The 10,929-nt window shown below is 41.5% G+C and overlaps 1 protein-coding gene across 7 annotated transcripts in view; it reads left to right on the top strand.

The window, feature by feature from the left end:
• The first annotated feature begins 260 nt into the window (after positions 1-260).
• si:ch73-103b11.2 (myosin phosphatase Rho-interacting protein) overlaps positions 261-10,929 on the top strand; it is a 46,258-nt gene continuing 35,589 nt past the window's right edge. For all 7 annotated transcript variants that reach the window (XR_008531220.1, XR_008531218.1, XR_008531219.1 and 4 more), the window contains exons 1-3: positions 261-415; positions 2,707-2,784; positions 4,673-4,738. Coding sequence is in view for 3 of the 7 variants with exons in the window: in XM_054598560.1 (XP_054454535.1) it covers positions 296-415; positions 2,707-2,784; positions 4,673-4,738 (264 nt within the window). In the remaining 4 variants the exon portion in view is untranslated. The remainder of the gene's footprint in view (positions 416-2,706; positions 2,785-4,672; positions 4,739-10,929) is intronic.

Here is a 10,929-nt window from a genome sequence, read left to right as displayed (position 1 = left end):
AAAAACAAAAAGTGAGCAGGTCGACGTAAGCTGCGGGAGGCGACCCCCCCCCCTCACGCAAGATGACCATCATAGATATCACTTAACGGGAGGTGGTGCTCCGCCTCAGGTAACATAGGACAGGTGAACAACGCAATAGTTCCTATTTAATGGTCTTCGAGCCTCTCTCTTAGAAAGTTTTCCTGGGATATTTCACCAGCAGTTTTGTTTTTTCAAACTTTTTTTTTTTTTTTTTTTTTTTTTTTTTAATTTATTTTTTATTTTGCCTCATCAAGTGTCGCCTTCTCCGTCAATCATGTCATTCAAAGACAATCCTTGTAGGAAATTTCAAGCCAACATTTTCAACAAAAGTAAATGCCAGAACTGCTTCAAGCCCAGAGAATCACATTTGCTGAACGATGAAGACTTAAATCAGGTGAACTAATGTGTTTTTTTTTGTTTTAACCATTTCATATTCTTTGCTAATATGTTCTTAGCCTATAGTAATGGAGAAGTGGAAGCCTGTTTTAACTTGTCAGCTTGGTGTGCACATTTCAAACGGTTTGGCATGTGTCAAAAGCCCATGGAGTACAAAGGTTAGATTAATTGTCCATAATTAGTTTCCAGGCCAGGGCATTTATCGACCTCAATTCATGCAGATATATGCCTCATACATGCCTCCACCTGGCTCACTTCCTTACAGCATAATAGCCTATTATCGACTGCTTATGTTGACTCATTTGGGTGACGTGTGTGAATTATTTTCAAAAAGTTGCTATAATGACCCATGCTATAACACTTCCTTTTGCCTTATTATTCTTTGCCACACTGTTGTCAAGTTCCCTTCTAAAGTAATTGGAGAATGGATGGCTGTCATAATCATAATGCTATGTCACATGACCATATTCACAAATGAATAGGTTCCAATAATGCTTCCTTACTGGACTGCTTTGTTGATAGGTTGTAAAAGGTGACATCAGGGCACACTTAACTCTGTTGGCCTGCTATCGTGATCACTCCTTTGGGTAAGCAGTTTAACGGGACAGGTTTAAAGTCAACAATATCCAGTCTCTGTGACCTCCACAATCACCAATGGCTACTCTGTTGGAATGGAAATAGTCTTGAGGTTATTGGTTTTTTTCTCAGTGGAATTTCTGACCCACTGGCTATCAACCTTTTTGAAGACTGCTCCCAGTGAAAGGTTATCATCGGCTGTCAGAAGCTGGAGACCCGGGACAGGCTGGCCATGTTGTTCCTTGTTTTGAGTCTCACTACGAGAAGATACTGAGGGCCATTGAATCTATTTCCACTCAAGACATTTTTCATTCCTTTTGTCGCCCCACGACATTTGTGCAGTAATACATAGTCATTTATGATGTGGGGTAATAAGACGTTGGTGGGGGATTGCGAAATGAACACACGCAAACTCACTCAAATGGCTCCGTTTATCCACTGAATCATTGAAGGGTAAAAAATGACCTAGATTATTTCCATCTATATCTCTCTCTTGGGAGGACTTGCCATTTGTGCTGCTGTCAGGTCATGTGAGGAAAGATGTGACACTCGGTCTAAGTGTTTCTCCTCGGGCTTCAGACTTAAGCCAGGATGAAGCTAATGTCCCAGTACTAGTGGGATTCCCTTTCAACACTTCTTTCCAACTGTTCTTTCCTGCATTCACATTATCAAATAACTTATCTTAGTTGCTATTCATATGTGTCATTTCTCAGGTTGTCTTTCAAAAGTTGAATATTGTTCCCCGTTCAAGTCAGCGCTAACGTTTGACTGTCTGAGATTACAGCTGGACGTCTGATTGAAGGTTCCCATTTTGTTTACAAAATCACAGAGCTTAGGGATATGCTGTACCTCCTGTGATGAGAGCAAAACAGGATTTTAGTGGATTATATTTGGCTTTACATGGGATGAAGTTATGACTGTAATCAAACCCACTGATAGAGGGGCATAGAGGTGCCAGGCGGCTTTAAATGTCAGGGCTTTTTTGACTCCATTTGTTGGCTGTTGTTCCGCAGACTTGGGAATGCTGTTGGATTACGTAAGGCACTTAATTTGTTAAGCTCTTTACGTGTAGGTGAGATTTGAGTGTAAACATATTTAGTAAAATGTGTGCTCCTGTACACACAATCTTGCAGTGGTTATGCAGAACCTTTTTTGGCTCAGCGAAAAAATGCTGACTACTAGTATGGCTGGAGTTCAAGTACGCACCGGAACGATTTAAGAAAGACGGCCAGGCCAACTTGCATTTCTCTCAGTACAAGTTTGAATTGCAAATCTGGAGTCACAAAAGCTCTCTGGCTCTGTGCTGCTCCTCTCTCCTGTTTTCTCCTCCAGTTTTTCTTGCTAACTTCTGCCTCTTGCTGCCCCCTCCACCCACCAGTCCACCCACTTAGAGGATCAGAGGGAAAATCATGTGTGTTAGCCTTTCCTTTTTTTCCCAGGGCAGCATGGTGCTCTGGAATACAGCCAGCTGGAGAATGTAGCCTGCAGTCAACTCGAGGCAGCAAGTGACTAATACACACTTTCCCGGGGTTGAGCTAAAATGTGTGTGTCCTTGTAATCCTGTCTGATATTGGGATACAGTTTGAAACTAGGGACTAGCCTCCGGTTATATCTACAGTGCATTCAAATGTGGACAATTGAACTGTTAATCAATATGTTAATGTGCCTGTTAAAGTGTTTGCTTTCAAGGCTAATTGTGTTTTCCTTCACCAGGCAAAGCCTATATATGGAGGATGGTTGCTACTGGCACCAGAGGGGACAAATTTTGACAATCCTTTACACAGATCTCGGGTAAGTGGTTTCTTTGCTGGACTTGAAATTGATTATGTTCAGAACAGAGCATTGTTTCTTCTCTTCATCTCTTTTTGACTTCCTATTAATAGACATTTGGTGGAGCTTCATGAAAACAAAGGGGGGGGGGTTTCCAAAGGGAACAACTTTATTTAACCCATTGTCTGTACCATGAGTCAATTTGTGCAGTGCCTGTGATTTAGTGTTCGACAGCTTTGACTACGAGATTGGTAAAGTTTTGTAAATTAGGGAACCTACAAGGGCCAAGTTCGTCAGATGTCTCGTGTGACATCTGACGAACAGGAGGTCTGGTTATTGTGGCTCCTGTAGCAGTTTCGTGGACTCGGCAGCTTCCTGTGGGAGGCTTGGCCCTCTATCAGAAGAAGTGTCATTTTCCAGCTATAATGAGCCTAATATTGACTTTATTTCATGAGTCCTGCTCCCCCTAGCATCATGTAATGGGAGACCTGCTCTGGTGCACCGCTTCCTTTATCAGCTCTCAGATTATACTGTGGTGGTACATCCCAAAGAGGAGTAAGAGAGAATGTGGGGGAGGAGAAGGAAAAGTCCCAGTTCTCACAGCCACACTGATGGCTTCCATATGGGTTTTTGGGAAAAGCACCTCTGGATCCTTGGACTCAACTACTGTCAACATACTGCTGCTGCTTTGACATAATCGCTGATGTGTTCGGCCTATTCCTGCAATCATCTTTTCACCGCTGATGTATAATTGGTGGCCTTTAGTGCTGAGGTGAGCAGGTTGGTCAGGCTTATACTGACCAACAAGCAAATAACAGAGAAAAAAGAGCTGACCTGTTGGATGGGTCATGTTTTAGGACCACTTTAATCTGACAGGATGCTGGTCCGCGGCTGTATTTCGTCCAACAACAACCCTGTATGCCAGATATCCATCACCTTTTAATGGATATGACTGCAGTGTCGCTTTAACATCAGCCGTGAAGCTTATCAGCACCCCAATTGAGACCTTTCAGTGCCTTTTAGGTTACAAAGCACCTCTCAATATTTTATGGATTGGGCTCAGTTGGAATCGGAGCCCAGGATATTTAACACTGAGACAAAACGGTGCATTAAGGAAGGAGGGGGGCAGCGCATCAAGCCAATGAGTAAAAGAGATCAATATAAACCGTCAACATATCATTTCCACAAATATTGGCAGAATTTACAAGTGTAACCAAAAGATAAAATTTGTCTTCATAGTATTTCAAAAATATGATATGGCTTCATCTACCCCAGTCGGCTGGTATCCTTAACATTGTGCACTTAATGCGTTTTAGGCAAACACTGACATGATACTGTCAGATATCGTCAGTTTAAGGTTATTTGCATGTTACTTATATATCCTGGAAGACAGATTCATTCAGCTGTGACATAAAAAACTGGGTTTTTACTATTTATGTTTATTGTCCTGTCTTTTTTTCTTAATATATTTATTTATGAAGAAAAATGATCTGATTACCAGTTAGCTTGAAACCCTTATGAAGTTGGGATGTATTAGAAAGTGTGCCAAGGACTGGGATGCCACTGCATGTCAGCTGTTTACAAAAGCTTGCTAGCCCTTGTGTGTTTAATGGTTGTATGTGTATGCATTTCAGTCTTGTGGCCAAGATTCAACATTTTAATTGCAAAATGTACAGATTAATTTCCAGATCCAGTAAAAAAATCTTTGTTTATCCATTCTTCTAACAGTAGCTGTTGAACTGTCATAGCTAAAAGTGGCTAATACAAAACAAGAAACAGTTTTCAAAACCCAATCTTTTTCACATGTTGCTTTATTCTTTACAAAATGCTGATGTGGCACACTTCTGGGCTTGTTATGATATCTATGATGTGACCATGTCAGTAATTCAAGAATTTATTTTTCATGCAGAAATGGCAGAGGAGGTTCTTCATTCTTTACGAGCACGGCTTACTTCGCTATGCTCTGGACGAAATGGTGAGTGAAAGCTTTCCTCCTGATAGCTGCTGAGTTGTTTTATTTTTTTGCTTTGACAAAAATAAAAAATAATACTCTCTTTTCAGTTGATCTAAATGAAGGCCCTGACCACAATTTCATTATTCACAATTGGTTTAACTGTTGCTTGATATACTATAATGTACCTCCCGCTCTCAGTGAAAGCTTTTCACATGAGGATGTTTCAGAGGAATACCTGGAGGATGTGATGCGCTCACTGCCACTTGACCAGGCAGTCGCCTCGCTGTTAACACCAACGCTTGCTCTCTTCCAACAGAGTATTTTGTGAATGTGTTAAACACTAAGCTAACTAGCGCAGCGGTGTCAAAAGGAATGGAGTGACAGCATATGGTGTTGATAATAATGATAAAAGTCATGTGCCGGCTAACACGTGCATGAGCCCCATAATACCTTCCTGTTCTGAAAATATATATATATTTTTTTTTTTTTAAACACTCAATGCCAGGACAACTAATGCCTTACGTAAATTGTACTGGGGTCAGCAGTTGAATATCTTTCAGTAATTATAAAAGTAAAATGTAGACTGCCTGTGTTTGTAGGTCACTTGTTTGAATACTATAGTGTGTGGGTTCTATATGCACTGCACCGCGTGGGCATGCTGAATAATGATTGACCCAGAGCAGTACACTACAGTTTTTCTCTAAACGTGGATGTGCTTTGAAAAGAGGTGAAAGCAGAAGTAGTTGAAACAGCACTTGCTTTGTTGCTTTTGACCCTTTCATACTGTATGTGGCATTCTCTGGCAGCGGAGAGATATGCTGAGAGGGTTTATGTAATAGAAGCAGCAGGAGCTAGGATGCTGTGTAGATTATTTATTTTTTTCTTTACTGTGCCCTTCAGGGTCATTTCTTTCCCCCTATAGAAATTGTCTACATGTTGAGTGGAAAGGCTACTATTTGCATTGTGCATCCAAGTTTTTTTTCTTAAACCAAGGTTTTCATTACTAAACAACGCAAAAGTTCGGCCAAAATGTCAAACTCTATCCAATAAATTGTATTTCTGTGCACTGGTGGAGAATGATGACACCAGAAGAAGGATGGATGATGTGTTTACTGGGAAAGACAAAGGAAAGAGGCAGATGTGCTTCTTCCATTCATCGTTCTCTCTGGATGTCACTCTTCATCTTTTCATCTCCGCTCTGAACGAGTGATCAAAAGGAGAGGAGGGTAGCAAGGGTCTGGAGCTTGAAATATCAAATGACACTAAATATAGAACCCTCACTTGTCACAACGAACTCATTAGAATAATTGTTTAGAGTTGAATAAACAGCTGCACAATCTTGGCTAATTGGAGATTCGCTATCTGGCCCTCGTTTTCTGCGGACAAAGAGGGAAAATTTATATTTGGACTGTTTGAACATCGGGTAGGGTTGGAACCTGAGCGGCATTGTAGGATTTCATAAAATGCAGTTTAAAGCGTTGTTAACTTTTAAAGACAGTTAAGATAATGACGTAAAATACATTTAATGCCAAAACGTGGTTTTTACTGGTGATCAAATCTAAGTAGCAAGTATTGTTTTGCCTTTTGAAAAAGTCAGCTTAGCCATTATTGCAACAATTTGTTTGTGCAATGATGCCAAAATGTAATACTTTATTGCATCATTAATGTGCAGTAGGTTATTTACCCATAGTTGATGATAGGTATTGTTTTGAAATTTGATACACAGATATGAAGTATTCAGTGGAAGGCATATAACATGCGGTTAAACTATTCAGGGCAACATGTTTCAGAATAACACAAGAAAGAGATTGACATTAAGATCAGTTTAGATGCTTTATTGTTAACGGCATCAGGTCAAATCTAAAGACTGCCAGCTTTCTCCAGTATAACGTTGCTGCAGACCACATCAGAGCCCCCATGTGAGCGCACTGGTTGGGGTTGTAGATGAGGAAGTGCCCCTCCGTTTTCCTCTCGGCCTAGTTTTATGACTCTTGTGTCTTGAGTCTAACCAAACCCAGATGGACTGCGGTCCCAACCTGCAGGATGTGGCACGGCTCTGGGGGAAAGGAATGGGTTAGCAGAGGCCTGGGAGGGATCACAGTTTTTGAAGCCATCGATTTGGGGTTGCCCACCTACAGTGAACACCCAACACGACGCACCACTGCCATCATTTTATGCTTGGAGCAGCTGTGGCTTTGAGGAGCAGTTATGTACAGGAGACAAGTGGTAGCTTGGTAAAATGTAGCTTCAGTATGCGCAGGATAAAGAGAAAAAGTGTTGTGATTGGAAGGATGGAGAGGATGTAAATGTGTACCAGCATAGAACATGTGCTACCATGCAAGGCTAATGTGTTAGTGCAGCTTTAAGCATTAGTTCTTGGAGTTGGCCTCCAAAGTAGGGAGTGGACATTTAGTGTGTCCAAGACTGAATATTAGCACTTACACAGTTTGTTATACAGTTTGTTAGCTGTAAAACATGGAAATGCGATAACTGTGCTCGCAAAGCCCACTGTCAGTTCAGTCTCCAGTATTCGCTGAATGTACAAGCTAGATTTCCCCAGAGCAAGCCAACGCAGTTATTTCAGGGGAGCGTTGCCAAGGCAACATGTTTTGTCCCTTTTGTCCAGCAACCGTCTAGCATGGCCTGCGTAACATGGGAGAGAGGTATTCTCTGTTTTGTGGAGAGCTCTGGCTGTCTCTGTCCTGACTAAAGGGATACAGGACAGAACGCTATGGAAGCAAAGCACGAGTGTGTGGGCTGTGGTTGTCTCTAGTCATATGGTGAGCAAGCCTTTCTACAGTAGGTTTAACAGTAGAAACTAATGTGTCTGTATCGGACAGAGTTGTAGTGTGTGTGTGTGTGTGTGTGTGTGTGTGTGTGTGTGTGTGTGTGCGTGCGTGTGTGCGTGTGTGTGTGTGTGTTGTGTGTGTGTGTGTGTGACAGAATGCACCTGGGACCGATGGGAGTCTGTCAGGAACAGGTGCTGCAAGGTTTGCGAAACCCGCAGCTTGAGCCGTCTTGAGTTATCACTGTTGAAAAAAGAGAATGGTCCTATAATCATTTAGAGGTGAGGTAAAGAGAAACGAACAACATGAACAGAGGCTGCCCAAACACAACTGTGTGACTAAGCTGTTCAAGTTGTTTAAGTGATGTGCGAAACACACATACACACACAAAATCCATTATCACCCCGTGGTGAGGGCAGGTATGTGGGTGTAAAGAACTCTCCAGCTCAACAAAGCCACTTTAATGACATCAGTGCGAGTTACAATGATCAACACCCACGCTCTAATAACTGCTTTGCTATGTGGTCCCAAATATCCCACACAACAGCCAGCTCCCGTTGACCTTGCATTGACCTGATTGTAACCTTTTCCTACTAGCACACTCGCACACCCCTCCCTCTTTGCAATGTCTCTATCTCTGTTGTGGTCTCTGAGCTCATGCTGATTTGCTTTTTTTTTTTTTTTTTTTAATCCTCTTTTATGACTCTTGACGGTGCACTGTTTACAATATTTCCTCACTTTATTTGGAGGCCATTGGAATAGAATAGCACATTGTTTTCTGATACCTACCAATTAATGTATTTAATTTCCGAGTGAACCTGCAAAGTATACCTGCAAATAAGACGAATCTACCTATTGAGTTGCACTGCACAAAAGGCCCATTCAGAGACACTGTATTGACTGCAGTTGACTGTCTGTACCACAGCCATATCCCTTGTTTTTCTGAGGAGGACATGATGTTCTCATGACATTTCAGCTGTTGAAGTCATTCTCATTTCATCCTAACTCAATTAATTTCCAGTGTTTACTGGAATTGAAATGGTGGACCCCTGCCCCATAGCACAGTCCAAGAACTGAGAGAATTTCAACAAACTTCTCTCCATTTCCACACATTTGTGCATTCTTTTAACCTGAGGCACGCTATTCTGTTGCCTCTCTCCTGAATCTTTCAGACACAAGCATATACAATCACTAAGCAAGGTTTGCTGTTAAACTTGTAAGACATTTTGACATGCTGAAACACACATACACTCTCTCCATTCTCTAGCCCCTCGAAACATGACATTTAGGGCTATTTTTAACCAATTTTGAGGAGCTTTTGTTGGTTCGGTAATGAGGAGAGCTTGCTAGTGATTGGATGAGTGGGCAGGGCCTCTGAGCTGTGTTTTTGCCTTCAGGCAATCTATGCAGGGAATAAGTGGAGGCTGACCACTCCGCCCCATAAAATTAGGGATACTTATAGGGGAGCTCCAGTCTTCCACTCACAGCCATGCATGGGAAACCGAGTGGAGAGGGAAGTCAAGACTGCCTGCAGTACACAAGTTTGTGTTACAGTCCAAAATGGTAGATAGATGATTTAAGATTGAAAGATGGATTGGAGAGAGAGAAGCAGATGATTTAGAGGGAAAAGGGTAAGGAATAATGCTCTTGTTGATAAGACAATGCAAGCCTTCCATATTGGATCATTGTGGGTTGTTTACAAAGTGTGTGCTCTGGGTGAGGCATGTGTTGGTTTTGTAGAGATATGGTTCGTGAGAGTCTTCTTTAACCCCTGCCCTTCCTTCCCCATGGTTTCAGTAGGAACTGATCTGCTGGAATGTAAACAGCCATGGATTACAGTGGGGTCACTGTTCCCATTGCACAAAGCCACAAAACCATGGGAACAGCCATTCATACAGCTTGTAATCATCAGGGTTGACAACACTGTAACTGCCACTCAACCCCACATCCCAAGACTGTCGCCCACTTTACTATATTTTAGAGGGACATTCCCTTGTTTTCATATACAGAAATAGGGAATGTTTTATCCCAGGGATTCCCAAGCTGTTGGCTGTGTGAGGCAGACCACAATGAGGATGCAACACACAGGGCGTTATTCATTAAGCAACCACTGTGCAGGTATCACGACCAACCAGTGGGAGTTTAATGTTGCATCGACAAATGCGAGTCTTGAGCGTCAACGTTGAATATCTTTTCTTGTAAAATGTAATGTAATTGGTAACACTGATATTCTCATGAGTTTATCAACCATTGAGTGGAAAGATTTTCTCAACAAGGCATCCCTACTGCCAAGGCCACTTGGCAAGGTCTTGTCTTGTGCTGCCCGGTAAATCTTATTTTAATCGTCATAACAATATGACTGCCTGAAACGCAATGAATAAGCAAATAACCCAAATCCTGTATTAATCGAGCCCTTGGGCTAAAGACCGTAGTATTTATTATCACACTCCAGACCCTGCTCTGTGTTGGGGCTGTAGAGGAGCTCTCCACATATATACACACACAAACACACACAAACACACACAACCAAGTCAGTGAACAGCAGATCATAGAGGCTGCGGTGGACATAGTGAATACATTACATATTACATTACATTACAGTACATTACAGAACCAGGTCAATTGAAGCTGAACCGTTACTTGAGTTGATAACAGCGACACTTGTTACTGCAAGTAAGTGTAATAAATCCTGCTCAAGTTTAAAGTCAATCATTTATAAATACACCTGTTCGAGAAGCATAAACATGATATAGACATTACAATCTGATCTGCTTTGTCCGCACTCGCTCATCCACCAGCATTATGTTTACACAAGCACAGCGCGCTAGTTCGGCCCATACTGAATAGTATCAAACAAGTGTCAGCTATTTTGTTAAGTTGTCTCTTAGTGAAAGCTATGAATAACTTTAAGTTTCCTCTTGTAAACAGTGTTACTGTGTATGTGTCCGGGGAGATAAGCTGCGACGCGCTGTTGTTGACGAGGTCGGAGTAATAAAGTTGTTGCCGTCTTGGTGCAGACTAGTGAGCCTCAGTGTTATTATTTTATAACCTTCATTAAGAATAGGCACGACATAACCCTTGGCTACTCAAGCTAGAAAAAAATTCCTGTGTATATGTTTTTATAACTTTTTTGCTTAGTTTGCCACCTATCTTAAAATTTGGCAAATTTAGATTGTCATCACAGGGAGGACTAAGGACAGGATGGATGACTTATAATGACTAATGTTTGTGTTCTTCATGCTTTGATTTTTACTGTTGCTGCTGTAGAAAACAACATTTAGTTGTTTTCAAAATATTAACTTCTATCTCTGTTCTGAAAATAAAGAGAAGCAGGCCTTCATAGGAAATCTATGGGTAATACGAACATTTCAATAGTTGTTTATTTATATTAAGTCATATCTTTAACGCAATATTCAACAATGTTAT

Source organism: Anoplopoma fimbria, chromosome 5 (genome assembly GCF_027596085.1).
Source record: "Anoplopoma fimbria isolate UVic2021 breed Golden Eagle Sablefish chromosome 5, Afim_UVic_2022, whole genome shotgun sequence".
NCBI classification, from domain to species: Eukaryota; Metazoa; Chordata; class Actinopteri; order Perciformes; family Anoplopomatidae; genus Anoplopoma; species Anoplopoma fimbria.
The sequence above is the reverse complement of the archived record's forward strand: the minus strand, read 5'-3'. Positions and strand labels throughout refer to the sequence as shown.